At 37.4% G+C, this 16883-nt stretch overlaps 1 protein-coding gene across 10 annotated transcripts in view; it reads left to right on the top strand.

Moving 5' to 3' along the window:
- Positions 1-16883, top strand: part of HERC4 (HECT and RLD domain containing E3 ubiquitin protein ligase 4) — a 141106-nt gene that overhangs the window by 57809 nt on the left and 66414 nt on the right. For all 10 annotated transcript variants that reach the window (XR_011495375.1, XM_014861832.3, XM_014861833.3 and 7 more), the window contains one exon: positions 10780-10940. Coding sequence is in view for 9 of the 10 variants with exons in the window: in XM_014861832.3 (XP_014717318.1) it covers positions 10780-10940 (161 nt within the window). In the remaining variant the exon portion in view is untranslated. The remainder of the gene's footprint in view (positions 1-10779; positions 10941-16883) is intronic.

Raw genomic sequence — 16883 nt, 5'->3', positions numbered from 1 at the left:
TTATTTACTACTTTTTTTTTTGCTCTTCATATTTTCCAATTAGTATCATTTTCCTTTTGTCTGACCATCCTTTGTAATTTTCTTTGAGTAGACCTGCAGGTGACAAACTCGTTAGTGTATCTAAAAATATCTTTATTTCACCTTCATTCTTGAATGATGTTGGTTATAGAATTCTAGCTTGGCAGTCAACTTTTAGCACTTTGAAGATAGCATTCTACTCTCTTGTGGCTTTGGTTGTTGAGAAGTCAGCTCTTAGTATGTTACTCCTTTGAAGATAATCTCTCTCTCTCTTTTTTTTTTTGCTGAGGAGCATTTGCCCTGAGCTAACATCTGTTGCCAGTCTTCCTCCTTTTGCTTGAAGAAGATTCTCCTTGAGCTAATATCTGTGCCAGACTTCCTCTATTTTGTATGTGGGTTGCTGCCACAGCATGGCTGCCAACGAGTGGTATAGGTCTGTGCCTGGGAACCAAGCCTGGGCTGTCAAAGCAGAGCGTGCTGAACTTAACGTCTAGGCCATGAAGCAGCCCCAGTCTGTCTCTTTTTTATCTCTTTCTCTCTTCAGTTTTGATTTTGTTTGTCAAACTATGGATTTCTTCATTTTCTTATTGGGCTATTTGAATCTGTGGAATAATATCTTTGATCAGTTATGGGAAATTCTAGACTATTGTCTCTTTAAATATAGCTTCTCCTTTCCTCATGAAACTGTGTGATTGGGTGTGTATTAAATCTTGTCACTCCGCCCTGTTGCCTCAATCTTTATTTTTCACATTTTTGTCCCTCTTTGCTGCCTTCTTGATTGTTTTTATGATTTACATTTCATTTCACTAATTCTTATGCTCTATCTATTTTTTGTTGAACTCATCCTTCAAGATCTTGATTTTGGTTATTTTTGGTTTTTAGTTCTAGTATCTCTTACTGGTTCTTTTTAAAATCTGAAAAAAATTTTTCTTTAATGTTTCCAGTTGTCAGTTTTCAAGCTTGGCCTTTATTTCTTGGACATTAAGCAACTGTTAAACTTAGTTCTAGATTCTTGTGTTGATAATTCCAATCTCAAATCTTTAAGGAATCTACTTTTACAGTTTTTTCTTCTACATTTTGTTCATGATGCCCTGTTTCTATGTATGTCCAGTTTTGTGTGCTTGATCATGTTTTTGAAAAATTATTTATGGGAATGATTTGATAAAGCCTTTATATGGGTCACAATCTTATAAAAGGTAAATAAAAGCTCAACATATAAATGAGCAGGGGTAGTTACTATCAAAATCTTGTTTAGACTGTTAAAGTTATACATGAAAATATATTCCCCCAAATTTAGAGAATTCAGCTTTTCTTATTTATCCATTTCATGCGTAATTTGTTAAAAGACTATAAAGCAATATTTTTACATAATTTTTTTCAGGCAAAATATTTCATGTCCCTTGTGAAATATCACAAATCGTTTGATGTTATCCAATTTTGTAATTCTTAACAGGTAAAATGTGCATGATTTGAATAGGTATTCTTAGCTTTGTAACCTCAATTTTTTTCCATCAATATTATTTATTTAACTCTTGGATTGGGGGAGAAATTTTAGTTATATATTGATTAAGATGTAAGGACTTACCTGCAGAGGGAATGTAGGTAGATATCCAGTATTTTAAGTAGTTTGATTTCCAGGTAGTCAGTACTGTAAGAACTATATATTATTTCCTTATTGAATAATTGTCAAAAACTTCCTCAAGGAAGCAGCTGAGGAAGACCAGAAATGTGAATCCATCAAGGAGTTGATCCAAAAGCAAAAGGTTCAGATTCTAGTAGTATAATATCATAGTGTTTTTGGGCTATTATATCAGATCTAGGGCTTAAGATAGTTGTGGTTGTTCAGTGGCTCTCAACTCCGACTTCATGCTATAATCCTTTAGAGAGTTTTTAAAAATATATATTATTGCCTAGGCTCACCTCTAGGTGATTTCAGTATGCAACCAGGGTTAAGAATTACTGCTTTAGTAGACCAGTTTGAGGAGGAGTTTAACAAACTAATATTGCAGTAATTTTCAAACTATTGACATGTTCCTTTGAGATGTCACAGTGAGTGCTTCCTGAAGGAGGCCGACTGGGCACCGTTAAACCCTTCAACCAGAGCAGTTTGTCTGTGTTATGTGCTATGATTCCATTTAATGTTTCCTTCATTAAAAGAGTATCCTTGTCAAAAAAATTTCGATTGACCTTGGCTCACGTGGCTCTGAGGTAAGGTGGTGGTTAGATTCTACATAGTTTTCCAGTAAGATGATAGACTAGATAGTTTGAAAACCCTTTTGAATCAAAACACCTTTTAAATAACATAGATTAGTTTGCCAGGAAGTAAAGGGGATTCCAAAGGGCAAAAACAAATATGAAATATGAAAACCACAGCTTTGAACTGATGCTGGTGCTGCCTTGAAAGAATTTGCCAATCTAGGTAATGTATTAATTAGCTTATATTGTTAAACCACCCAAAAACTTAGTAGCTTAAAACAATTATTTATTTAGCTAATAATTCTTTGATTCAGTAATTTGGGCTGGGCTTAGCTGAGCAGTTCCCGTCTTAGCTGGACTCTGTGATCAGCTTGATGATCTGGCTAGGGGCTGGGTAGTCTAGGCTGGCCTTGGCTAGGACACCTTGTCTCTGCTCCAGATTTTGTATCATACTTCAACTGTTAACCTTGGATTATTTTCACGATGGTAGAGCAGGGTTCCTAAAAAGAGAGAAAGAGTGCAAAGCCACTTGTGAGGCATAGGCTCAGATCTGATACACTGTCATTTCTGCTGCACTCTGTCGTTTAAGGCAAGTCACAGGTCAGAGCCCAGATTTAAGACATGGAGAAACATGTTTCCCATCTTGGTGGGAACAGCTGCCAAAGTCATATTGTAAGGATAATGGATATAGGAAAAGGAATAACATTAGCCCTTTTTATAAACAGTATTCCACAGATGGCAAAGGGGTTTAGGACAGATGAGACCTAAGAACTTACAGAAACATTAATGAGGCTTAAGAAACCATCAGTAAAACCTGTCAATAAAAACCACCTCATGGAAAAAGTTCACAATGAACTATTCTCTTGCTAGCATAAGGAGACTTTTCTGTCCTTGGCCTAGTTTCTGGTTTGGATCTCCCTTGAGAATTTGTTACCACAGGGCTGTCAAAGGGCCTAAGGTAGGTTTGGGACTTGTTGGAGTAGTCCTGGGTTGGTATGTATATTATATTTCATGACATGGAAAGAGTTTCAAATAAAATAGGCTGGCAGATTTGAAAAAAAGAACTTCTAGAAATGGGGTAAAACATAGTCATTGAAATTTAAAATTCAGTGGATAGTTAAAAATTAATAAAATTTTGATTGACCTAGGCTCATGTGGCTCTGACGTAAGGTGGTTGTTAGATTCTACATAGTTTTCCCGTAATAATGATAGACTAGATAATCTAAAAACCCTTATGAATCAAAACACCTTTAAAATAACATAGCTTAGTTTGCAAGGAAGTAAAGGGGATTCCATGGGGCAAAAACAAATATGAAAACCAAGTTGTATACACCTGGTTGTATACACTACTAAAGAGAAAAGTAGTGATGTGAAAAATAGATCCCAGGAAATTGCTCACAAGGGGCATGGATATAAAAGAGAGGTTAAAAGACTGGTGGGTCATATTAGGAAGGGACGTTTATTTAATATTTTCAAGAAGAAGAGAATTGAATAAATGGGAAGGAGACAGTATTTGCAGAAATAACACTTAAGAATTTCTCAGACTTGGTTGAAGCCATAAAACCTGAGATTGAGGAACACAAGGCCTGTGCTGGATAATCACTTTTAACCCATTCCTAAACATACAGTAGTGAAACATCAGAGGGAGTTGGATAGGTTCACTGGTTAGTGAGTTTTCCTACCTTTAGTTCTGCAGTTTCATAGGTTTGCTTCCACTCTGGCACCTCTGGAGGAGTCTGGGTGCATACTACATACAAAGATCAGTTTCTGTAGAAGAAAGGAAACATTGTTTTAATGTGCGTTTGTGTGTATTTAGATAGAGATATAAATATAATCACTCTTCTGATTGGTGCTGGATTACTTGCCCAGTTCTTATCCTAAAACTTTTGAGTGGTTCCTAGATGGTGGACCCTCATAGACTAGAGCTCTAGGCTACAACCTGACAGGAAAGGGAGGTGGAGAACTTCCATGGACAACATAGTTGGATGCTACCTCTAGTGCTGGGTCATCTATTGTAAGGGATTCCAGTACAGATCTGGACCTTCTTAAATTTGGACATTTGTGGAAATTCTCTGGACCATGCTTACACATCCTCCCTGTGTGGTACAGAATTCATTCAGTATAGAGTAAGGCTATTAATATTTTGTACCAAAAATTTTGGAACTATAGTGGCTTTATTAATTTATTTTTGAAGAGAAAACTTGTATCACTTAATATTTGTATGCTTTTCTTTTTTTTTTTAAGGAAATAAACTTTTTATTTTAGACTCCAGAAAAATTTCAAAGATAATACAGAGTTTCCATATACCCCACATCCAGTGTCCTCTGTGGCTGACGTCTTACGTTACTAGGGTACATTGGTCACAATTAATGAATTAATATCGATCCATTATTATGAATTAATTCACAGTTTCTTAGCTTTTTCCTAATGTCCTCTTCTGTCCCAGGATCCCATGTAGGATACCACATCTTGTTGTCATGTCTCCTTAGTCTCCCCCAATCTGTGGCAATTTCTTTGATTTTGATTACCTTGACAGCTTTTTTTTTTAATTGAGTTATTGATAGGTTACAATCTTGTGAAATTTCAGTTGTACATTAATGTTTGTCAGTCATGTTGTAGGTGCACCACTTCACCCTTTGTGCCCACCCCCCACCCCACCTTTCCCCTGGTATCCACTGAACTGTTCTTAGTCCATAATTTTAAATTCCTCATATGAGTGGAGTCATACACAGATTATCCTTCTCTCGCTGCCTTATTTCACTTAACATAATTCTCTCAGGGTCCATCCATGTTATTGCAAATGGAATGATTTTGTTCTGTTTTGCGGCTGAGTAGTATTCCATTGTATATATATATATATATACCACATCTTCTTTATCCATTTGTCTGTTGCTGGACACTTAGGTTGCTTCTATGTCTTGGCTATTGTAAACAGTGCTGCAATAAACTTTGGGGTGAATAGGACTTTTGGGATTGCTGACTTCAAGCTCTTTGGATAAATACCCAGTAGTGGGATGGCTGGATCGTATGGTAGTTCTATTTTTAATTTTTTGAGGAATCTCCATACTGTTTTCCATAGTGGCTGTACCAGTTTGCATTCCCACCAGCAGTGTATGAGGGTTCCTTTTTCTCCGCAACCTCTCCAACATTTGTTGCTATTAGTTTTAGATATTTTTGTCATTCTAACGGGTGTAAGGTGATATCTTAGTGTAGTTTTGATTTGCATTTCCCTGATGATCAGCGATGATGAGCATCTTTTCATGTGCCTATTGGCCATCCGTATATCTTCTTTGGAGAAATGTCTGTTCATGTCGCCAGCCCATTTTTTGATCGGGTTGTTTGATGTTTTGTTGTTGAGTTGTGAGAGTTCTTTATATATTATGGATATTAAGCCTTTGTCAGATATATGACTTGCAAATATTTTTTCCCAGTTAGTGGGTTGTTTTTTTGTTTCAATCCTGTTTTCATTTGCCTTGAAGACGCTCTTTAATCTGATGAAGTCCCATTTGTTTATTCTTTCTATTGTTTCCCTTCCCTGAGAAGGCATGTTGTCCAAAAAGATCCTTTTAATACTGATGTCAAAGAGTGTACTGCCTACGTTTTCTTCCAGAAGCCTTATGGTTTCAGGTCTCACCTTTAGGTCTTTGATCCACTTTGAGTTTATTTTGGTGAATGGTGAAAAAGAATGGTCAATTTTCATTCTTTTACATGTGGCTTTCCAGTTTTCCCAGCACCATTTGTTGAAAAGACTTTCTTTTCTCCATTGTATGCCCTCAGCTCCTTTGTCGAAGATAAGTTGTCCATAGATGTGTGGTTTTATTTCTGGGCTTTCAATTCTGTTCCATTCATCTGTGCACCTGTTTTTGTACCAGTACCATGCTGTTTTGATTACTGTAGCTTTGTAGTATGTTTTGAAGTCAGGGGTTGTGATGCCTCCCGTTTTGTTCTTTTTTCTCAGGATTGCTTTAGCAATTCGGGGTCTTTCGTTGCCCCATATGAATTTTAGGATTCTTTGTTCTAATTCTGTAAAGAATGTCATTGGGATTCTGATTGGGATGGCGTTGAATCTGTAGATTGCTTTAGGTAGAACGGACATTTTAACTATGTTTATTCTTCCAATCCATGTACATGGAATGACTTTCCATCTCCTTATGTCGTTATCCATTTCTCTCAGAAAGGCCTTGTAATTTTCATTATATAGGTCCTTCACTTCCTTAGTTAAATTTACCCCAAGGTATTTTATTCTTTTTGTTGCGATTGTGAATGGTATTGTGTTCCTGCGTTCTTGTTCTGTTAGTTCGTTATTGGAGTATAGAAATGCTCCTGATTTATGCAAATTGATTTTGTACTCTGCAACTTTGCTGTAGTTGTTGATTACTTCTAAGAGTTTTCCAATGGATTCTTTGGGGTTTTCTATATATAAGATCATGCCGTCTGCAAACAGCGAGAGTTTCACTTCTTCCCTCCCTATTTCGATTCCTTTTATTCCTTTTTCTTTCCTGATTGCTCTGGCCAGGACCTCCAGTACTATGTTAAATAAGAGTGGTGATAGAGGGCATCCTTGTCTTGTTCCTGTTTTCAGGGGGATGGCGTTCAGTTTTTGCCCATTGAGTATGATGTTGGCTATGGGTTTGTCATATATGGCCTTTATTATGTTGAGGTAGTTTCCTTCTATGCCCATTTTGTTCAGAGTTTTTATCATAAATGGCTGTTGGATCTTGTCAAATGCCTTCTCTGCCTCTATTGAGATGATCATGTGGTTTTTATTCCTCAGTTTGTTGATGTAGTGTATCACATTGATTGATTTGCGGATGTTGAACCATCCGTGTGTCCCTGGTATGAATCCCACCTGATCCTGATGTATGATTCTTTTGATGAATTGCTGAATTCTGGTTGCCAAAATTTTGTTTAGAATTTTTGCATCTATGTTCATCAGTGATATTGGCCTGTAGTTCTCTTTTTTTGTGGTGTCCTTGTCAGGTTTTGGTATCAGCGTGATGTTGGCCTCATAGAATGTGTTAGGAAGTGTTCCATTTTCCCTAATTTCTTGGAATAGCTTGAAAAGGATAGTTATTAAATCCTCTCTGAAAGTTTGGTAGAATTCCCCAGGAAAGCCATCTGGTCCTGCGGTTTTATTCTTTGGGATGTTTTGATTGCTGTTTCAATCTCTTTCCTTGTGACTGGTCTGTTCAAATTGTCTGCCTCTTCTTGAGTGAGCTTTGGGAGATTGTAGGAGTCCAAGAATTTATCCATTTCCTCTAGGTTATCCATTCTGTTGGCATATAGTTTTTCGTAGTGTTCTCTTATAATCCATTGTGTTTCTGCAGAGCGTGTTGTCATTTCTCCTCGCTCATTTCTGATTTTGTTTATTTGAGCTTTCTCCCTTTTTTTCTTTGTAAGTCTGGCTAGTGGTTTGTCAATTTTATTTATCTTCTCAAAAAACCAGCTCTTTGTCTCATTGATCCTTTCTACTGCCTTTTTCGTTTCAATAGTATTTATTTCTGCTCTGATTTTTATTATTTCTCTCCTTCTGCTGACTTTGGGCTTCATTTGTGCTTTTTTCTCTAGTTCAGTTAGGTGTGCTTTAAGGTTGCATATTTGGGATATTTCTTGTTTGTTAAGATGTGCCTGTATTGCGATGAATTTTCCTCTTAATACAGCTTTTGCTGTATCCCATATGAGTTGGTATGGCATGCTATCATTTTCATTTGTTTCCAGGTATTTTTTTATTTCTTCTGTAGTTTCTTCAATGATCCATTGCTTGTTCAGTAGTGTTGTTTAGTCTCCACATCTTTGTGCCTTTCTCAGCTTTTTTCTTGTAATTAATTTCTAGCCTTATAGCACTATGATCTGAGAAGATGCTTGTTATTATTTCAATTTTTTTAAATTTGTAGAGGCTTGCCTTGTTTTCCAACATATGGTCTATCCTAGAGAATGTTCCATGTGCACTTGAGAAGAATGTGTATTCAGCTCCTTCAGGGTGGAGTGATCTATATATGTCTATTAAGTCCAATTGTTTTGGTTTTTCATTCAGCTCCACTATTTCCTTGTTGATTTTCTGTCTCGATGATCTGTCCATTGATGTGAGTGGGGTGTTGAGGTCCCCTACTATTATTGTGTTGTTTTTAACATCTTCCTTTAGGTCTGTTAATAGTTGCTTTATGAATCTTGGTGCTCCTGTGTTGGGTGCATAGATATTTATAAGCGTTATTTCTTCTTGATGAAGTGTCCCTTTGATCATTATATATTGTCCCTCTGTGTTTCTCTTTACCTGTCTTATTTTGAAATCCACTTGGTCTGATATGAGAATTGCAACACCTGCCTTTTTTTCCTTGCTATTTGCTTGAAGTATTGTCCTCCACCCCTTCACCCTGAGTCTGTGTTTGTCCTTGGGGCTAAGGTGTGTTTCCTGGAGGCAACAAATTGTTGGATCATGTTCTTTAATCCATTTTGCCACTCTGTGTCTTTTTGTTGGAGAGTTCAATCCGTTCACATTGAGAGTGATTATTGATGCATGTGGACTTAATGCTGTTAATCTGTCGTTCATTATCTTGTTTTCCTGTGTTTCTTTTCCTGTTTGCTTTAGACTATCCATTTAATACTGCAATTTCTTATGCTGGGTTTCTTAGATTTTTCCTTATTTATGATTTGTGACTCTGTTCTGTACTTTATTTTAGTGTCTACCTTGAAGTGTGTATTTAGAATCTCGTGTATAATATAGTCTATTCTCTGGTGGTCTCTTACCTACTTGACCAATACTGATTTAGACCCTTTGCTCTTCCCCTCCTAAATAATTATTTTCATTTTTTATTCCAACTCGTCTTATTAATTTGTAGTTAGAGTGCTAAGATCGTCCTTGTTTTGGTAGTTTCCTTACCTTTACCCTAATGCTATAATTGAATATTTGCTATCCTGTTCTGGTTCTATCCATTGGTCTCCCTATTCTGTGGATTGTGTCCCCTTTCTCCCTTTTTTCTTTTTTCAGGTATGAGAGCCTTCTTGAGGATTTCTTGTAATGGAGGGCTTTTAGTTACAAATTCCCTTAACTTTTGTTTGTCTGGAAAAGATTTAATTTCTTCCTCATATCTGAAGGAAATTCTTGCTGGATAGAGTATTCTTGGCTGAAGATTTTTATCCTTTCAAGCTTTGAATATATCACTCCATTCTCTCCTAGGTTGTAGGGTTTCTGTAGAGAAATCTGCTGACAGTCTGATAGGGGCTCCTTTATAGGTTATTCTATTTTTTTTTCTTACTTCCCTGAGTATTCTTTCCTTATCTTTCCTATTTGCCAACTTCACTACTATGTGCCTTGCAGTAGGTGTGTTTACATTGACAAATCTAGGAGATCTAAAACCCTCCTCTGCACACATTTCTCCGTTGATCCCTAGATTTGGGCAGTTTTCTTCAATAATTTCGTTAAGCACACTTTCTGCTCCATTTTCCTTTTCCATATTCTCGGGAATTCCTATGATCCTTATGTTCTTACTCCTCATTGAATCCATTATCTCTCGGAGATTTTCCTCATTTTTTTTTATTCTTAGTTCTCTTTCTTCCTCTGTCTGGCACCATTCAGCCTGTCTGTCTTCGATTATGCTAATTTTCTCCTCTATGTTGTCTACACGGGCATTCAGGGAATCCGTATTCTGTTTTATCTGGTCCATTGTGTTTTTCATCTCAAGTAATTCTGTTTGATTCTTCTTTATGATTTCAGTCTCTTTTGTGAAGTAACTCCAGAACTCGGCTTGTTTCTGTATCTTTCTCTCTACCTCATTGAGTTTTTTGATTATAGCTGCTCTGAATTCATTATCACTTAGTTTGCCTAATTCCGAGTCCTCAGGACTTAATTCTGTGGTTTTATTGTTTTCCTTCTTGTCTGGGGCTTTTATAAATTGCTGGGTGGTAGGGGAGGGGTTTTTTCGCATGGTGGTAGAATTCGGTTGCAGTTACAGCCTGTCGCCACTAGATGGGGGTCGAGAGCCACGTGTTATGAGCTGTCCGCCTTGGGGCAAGATGGCTGCGCCCACTGGCTTTGCCGGGGGGGGGGGGGGGGGGGGCGCGCGCGGGCTGTTACTCACACGGCCGGTCTGGGTTCAGATCAGTTCTGTTCTCTGGTCTCCCAAGGCCCTTGATTTATGGGGTCCCCACGGATGGAAGCTTTCTTCCTGTCAGCGGGTTTCCACTGAACCAGCGGCGGGAGTCCTGGATGATTCCCTGGTCGCGCAGCCCCTCCCCCACTCCCTCCCGACCCACGCCGCAGCGATCACAGACTCTAGGGGAGGGAGCGATGTTCTCTCCTACCGTTCCAGTGCCTCCGAGGGTGTAAGCAAGGTTTATGATCTCTGCCTTCTTGGTATTGTAGGTCTCTAACGAGCTGGCATTATGTTTATTCTCTGAAATTCAGTTCTTCCAATCTTTTGTTATATTTTGGAGGGGAGAGAATCCCGGGTCAGCTCACCCTGCCATTTTGCTCCGCCCCCTCTCTCCGACAGCCTATTTGTATGCTTTTCTAAATGTAAATTGTTGAGAAGGTAACATTAAGTCAGGTTTTCTGCTGTTTTACTCTAGGCAGCACACTTCTGCTTTTGTTCCTTCATCAGGACGCATTTATTCTTTTGGACTTGGTGGTAATGGGCAGCTGGGAACTGGTTCAACAAGCAACAGGAAAAGTCCTTTCACTGTGAAAGGGAATTGGTTCCCTTATAATGGGCAATGTCCAACAGATATCGGTAAGTTCTGTTAGATTAAAGCTTTGCTACACACGTTAAAGTTACTGTTAAAATATTGCTCTTAAATGATGAAGTTTTTATGATTGAAATGAAAGAATTCCAAGATACATTGTTCAGTGAAAATAGCAAGATACAGAACAGTGCATATGATTAGTTTGTTTATATTTGCTTATATATGCCTAAGGAAAGTTGAGATAAGTAAAATAATAGAAGTGATTCCAGAGGATTGAGTATATGGGAACTGGGTTGTGGCTAGATACCAGTGCAGGGGAGTGTTTCTGTTTTTTTATTGTTTAGCTTTTTATTTTTTTTTGAAGATTGGTACCTGAGCTAACATCTGTTGCCAGTCTTTTCTTCTTTTTTTTTTTTGGCACTCAACCTACTTTTTTTTTTTTTCCTGCTTTATCTCCCCAAATCCCCCCTTAGTTTTATATCTTAGTTGCAGGTCCTTCTAGTTGTGGTATGTGGGACACTGCCTCAACATGGCCTGATGAGCGGTGCCATGTCTGCGCCCAGGATCTGAACCAGCGAAACCCTGGGCCGCCTCAGCGGAGCACGTGAACTTAACCATTTGGCCATAGGGCCAGCCCGGTTTTTTTTTTTTTAACAACTTCTTCTCCCCAAAGCCCCCCAGTACATAGTTGTATATTCAAGTTGTGAGTGCCTCTGGTTGTGCTATGTGGGACACTGCCTCAGCATGGCCTGACAAGTGGTGCCATGTCTGTGCCCGGGATCCAAACCAGCAAAACCCTGGGCTGCCGAAGCAGAGCGTGTGAACTTAACCACTCAGCCACGGGGCTGGCCCCTGTTTTTTATTTTTAATTGTGGTAAAATACACATAACATAAAATTTATTAATGTAAGCATTTTTTTTTTTTGAGTGGGGAACATTGGCCGTGAGCTAACATCTGTTGCCAGTCCTCCTCTTTTTGCTTGAGAAAGATTGTTACTGAGCTAACATGTATGCCAGTCTTCCTGTATTTTGTATGTGGAATGCCACCACTGCATGGCTTGATGAGTGGTGTGTGGGTCATCGCCCAGGATCCAAACCCACAAACCCTGGGCTGCCAAAGTGGAGCACGTGAACTTAACCATTTTTCAAGTGTACAATTCAGTAGCGTTAAGTACATTCACATTGTTGTGCAGCCATTCTCCAGAACTCTTTTCATCTTGCAAAACTAAAACCACCATTCTATATTCTGTCTCTATGAATTTGACTTGACTCTAGGTACTTCGTATAAGTAGAATCATACAATATTTATCTTTTTGTGACTGGTTCATTTCATAAACTTAGCATAATGTCCTGAAGGTTCAATCATATTCTAGCATGTGTCAGAATTTCTTTCCTTTTTAAGGCTGAATAGTATTTTATTGTATGTGCATACCACATTTTGCTTATCTGTTCATCTGTTGATGAATTTCTTTCCTTTTTAAGGCTAAATAATATTTTATTGTATGTCCATACGACATTTTATCCGTTTATCTGTTGATGGACAATTGGATTGTTTCCACTTAATGACTTGTGAATAATGCTGCTATAAACATGGGTATACAAATATCTGTTCAAGACCTTGCTTTCAGTTCTCTTGGGTATATATGGAACTGTAAAGTTGTATAACATTTTCTATTTTTTTGAAATTTAAACCATATGAGTATATTACCTACTCAAAAAATTAAAATTTTAAAATTTGCTTTTTATGTCCCTACCGCTTTAGCCAAGTATGTAATTTATTTATTTTTATTTTCTATTATTATTTCAGTAAATCTGGTTGTTCTTCATTGATATTAATTTCCTAACTAAAGAGTTTGAAATATTCGAATGCTTGTTTCTCATTCAGTTCTTTGACATGCAGCAATCAAAATGTGCTTTTCTTTTCTATTTCCTTTACCATCCTACGCTATTCTTTAGAATTGTTTTCTTAGTTATTTTGTCTGTGTTTGAATTTCTTTGAGATTTTTCTTTGAGTTGTGGGATTTGAGTCTGTTGAGACTTTATTCAGTGATGAGCATACTGTGAAGGTTGACGTTTGAAAAGGTCCATGGCTTTTTATTGTGAATGATCTTGAAGATTCTTTTTAATTAATTTTTTTGGTAACTAAAAGGCTGTCTCAGTTATGCTTTCATTTAGCAAAGGTCAGGATCTGATGCTATTTTTTCTTGTTTTTGTTTGATTTTGTATTTAGAATATGCTTCATTTTCTTCCATTTTCTCTTAGTTGTGGAAAATGCATTTATTTTAGTAGTAGTAGTCTTTCTCTTATGTCCTTAGCAGCATGTTGGTGTTTCCTCATATCAATTTCTTCCACAAAACATCCTGTTAATAACCTGATAAAGAGATTTTGTAGTTTAAAGCAGCATGGGTGTTGTAAGGAATCATGTATTTCTATTTATAAAGTTTAGTCTCTTTAGGGATGCATTTTATCGCTCTTGAAACTCCATATCTTGAGATTATTTGTATAAAAGGGAAAAGGAGATGGAGTTTTAAAATTAGTTGTTTTGTTACAATTTAGTTTCATCAAAAACTGTTGATTCACAGTAGCCAAAATGTACAGACAGCTCAACTGTGCATCAACAGATGAATGGATGAAAAAAATGTAGTGTATACATGTAATCAAATATTAGTCAGCCGTAAAAAGGAATGAAATTTTGATACATGCTGCATTATCTTGAAAACAGTAAGCTAAGTGAAAGAAACCAAACATGAAAGGATGAATATTGTATCCTCATATATGAGGTACCTAGAACAGTTAAATTTATAGAGACAGAAAGTAGAATAGTGGTTACCAGGGGCTGGGAGGAGGGGAGAACGAGGAGTTGTTTAATGCGTACAGAGTTTGTGTTTGGGATGATGAAAATGTTCTGGAGATGAATAATGGTGACAGTAGTACAACATTGTGAATGTACTTAATGTACTGAATTGTGCACTTTAAATGGTAAATTTTATATTATGTATATTTTACCACAATTTTAAATATATATATATATATAATGGTTGATAATTATTTCACACTATACTAAAGCTGTGTAGTATAAAAACTAGTTAAATGTGAATTTAATTTACTCAGCTCCTCCAGAGGTGAAGCCCATGGGACCCACCATAAACCACATAAACTATCTGGTGTGGTCTCAAGGCCACAGGTAAACAAAGACGTTCTTAACAGGATGTTCCAAAGATTTTGAGATTATCTCCTTGGGGCTGGGCAAAACCTTCTTCAGAATGCGTAAAGTTTGGACAGCTGTATTAGTTTACTAGGTCTGCTGTAACCAAATGTCACAAACTGAGTGGCTTGAACAACACAAGTTTATTGACTCATAGTTCTGGAGGCTGGAAGTCCAAGACCAAGGTGTTGGCAGAGTTGCTTCCTTCTCAGAGCTATAAAGGAGAATCTGTTCCATGTGTCTCTTAGATTCTAGTGCTTTGCTGGCACTCTTTGGCATTCTTTGACTAGTAGATCTCTGCCTTCATCTTCACATGGTGTTCTGTGTTCTTATCTGTGTCCAAATTTACCTTTTCATAAGGACACCAGTCATTTTGTATTAGGGCCCCTCCCTACTCCATTATGACCTCAACTTAACTAATTGTATCTACAGTGACACTGCTTCTGAATAAAGTCACACTCTGAGGTACATCAGATTAGGACTTTGACATAGGAATTTTGGGGAGACACAATTCAACCCATGACAACGTTCTAGAACTGATGAGTTAATACTTTACTGCACTGGAGGCATCATAGGCATTGGCTCCATAAGTACAGCCAACCTTTGAAATAAAGTTTTGAAATAAAGTTATGACTTGTCATAACTAATTCTGTAACAGTGATTCTCAAATATGACATGTTGGATAAGTTCTTGGTCGCGTAATTGATTTCTTCAATCAATTATGAAAGAGGTACAAGCTAGTAAAAAGGGGATTAGATTCTTACTGAACCCATGCAAATAAGTGTATTACTGTTAAATGATGGGAGATCTAGTAAGAATTTGAATTCTCATTGAATTCTGGGGATCACCAAGAATCAGTGAGGACGATTGACCGTGAGCTAACATCTGTTGCCAGTCTTCCACTTTTTGCTTGAGGAAGATTGTCGCTGAGCTAACTTCTGTGCCAGTTTTTGCTGCCACAGTGTGGCTTGTTGAGTGGTGCTAGGTCTGCACCTGGGATCTGAACCTGTGAACCCTAGGCTACTGAAGTAGAGTACTTGAACTCAATGACTATGCCTCTGGACCAGCCCCCAGATATAATTCTTTTTTGATTGATATATAACTTTATATTAGTTTTGGGTGTGCAAAATAATGATGCGCTATTTGTATGTATTGCAAAGTGATCACCACAGTAAGTCTGTTGACATCCTTCGCCAGAGTTAAACAGAATTTTTTTTTCTTGTGATAAGAACTTTTAAGACGTATTCTCTTAGTAACTTTCAAATGTGCAGTACAATATTATTAACTATAGTCACCATGCTGTACATTACATGCCCAAGACTGACTTATTTTATAATTAGAAGTTTGTAACTTTTGACTCCCTTCACCCATTTTGCCCACCCCCTACTTCTGGCAACCAACCACCACTTTATTCTCTATCTGTGAGTTTAGTTTGTTTGCTTTTTTCTTTTTAGCTTCTGCATACAAGTGAGATCATATGGTGTTTGTCTTTCTCTGACTTATCACTTAGCATAATGCTCCCAGGGTTCATCCATGTTGTCACAAATGTCAAGATTTCCTTCTTTATGGCTGAGTAGTTTTCCATTGTGTATATATAGCACATTTTCTTTATCCATTCATCCGTTGACAGTCACTTAAGTTGCTTCTGTTTCTTGGCTATTATAAATAATGCTGCACGGAACATAGGGGTGCATGTATCTTTTTGAGTTACTGTTTTTGTTTTCTTCAGATAAATCCCCAGAAGTAGAATCATGTGGTAGTCCTATTTTTAATTTTTTGAGGAACTTCCATACTGTTTTCCATAGTGGCTGCACCAATTTACATTCCTATCAACAGTGCACAAGGCTTTCCTTTTCTGCACATCTTTGCCAACATTTGTTATTTCTTGTCTTTTTGGTAATAGCCAATCTAACAGATGTGAGGTGATATCTCATAGTGATTTTGATTTGCATTTCACAATGATTAGTGATGTTGGGCACCTTTTCATATACCTATTGCCCATCTGTATGTCTTCCGTGGAGAAATGTTTATTCAGATCCTCTGCTCATTTTTTAATTGGATTGTTTGTTTTTTTGCTATTGAGTTGTATAACTTCTTTATATATTTTGGATATTAACCCCTTATCAGATACATGACTTACAAATATTTTCTCCCATTCAGTAGGTTATCTTTTCTTTTTGTTGATGGTTTCCTTTGCACAGCAGAGTTAGTTTGATGTCATCCCACTCATTTATTTTTGGTTTTGGTGTCAAATCCAAAAAATCATCACCAAGACCCATGTCAGAGAGTTTACCATCTCTGTTTTCTTCTAGGAGTTTTATGGTTTCCTGTTGTACATTCAAGTCTTTAGTCCATTTTGAGTTAGTTTTTGTGTATGGTGTAAGATAGTAGTTCACTTTTATTCTTTTGCATGTGGCTGTCCAGTTTCCCCAACACCACCTATTGAAGAGAGAGTCCTTTCTCCGTTGTGTATTCTTGGCTCCCTTGTTGCAAATTAGTTATATATGTGTGGGTTTATTTCTGGGCTCTCTGTTCTCTTCCATTCATCTGTGTGTGTGTTTTTATGCCAATACCCAACTGTTTTGATTATTATAGCATTGTAATTTAGATCAACCCTTTCCTAGTTCTTGGTTGTCTCTCAAACCTTTGTGATTGTCCAAACAGTCTGTTTTATTTTTAGTGGCTTCCAGTAGTTGAGAGTGTGCCAAGACCTGTCACAAGGGAAGGATCTCAGTCAGTATGTCGATTCAGGCTGATTGGAAGCCAGACCCTCAGGCAGCAGCTTT

The sequence above is a fragment of the Equus asinus genome, chromosome 2 (genome assembly GCF_041296235.1).
Source record: "Equus asinus isolate D_3611 breed Donkey chromosome 2, EquAss-T2T_v2, whole genome shotgun sequence".
NCBI classification, from domain to species: domain Eukaryota; kingdom Metazoa; phylum Chordata; class Mammalia; order Perissodactyla; family Equidae; genus Equus; species Equus asinus.
Note: the sequence above shows the minus strand (reverse complement) of the source record. Positions and strands in the feature narration are given on the sequence as shown.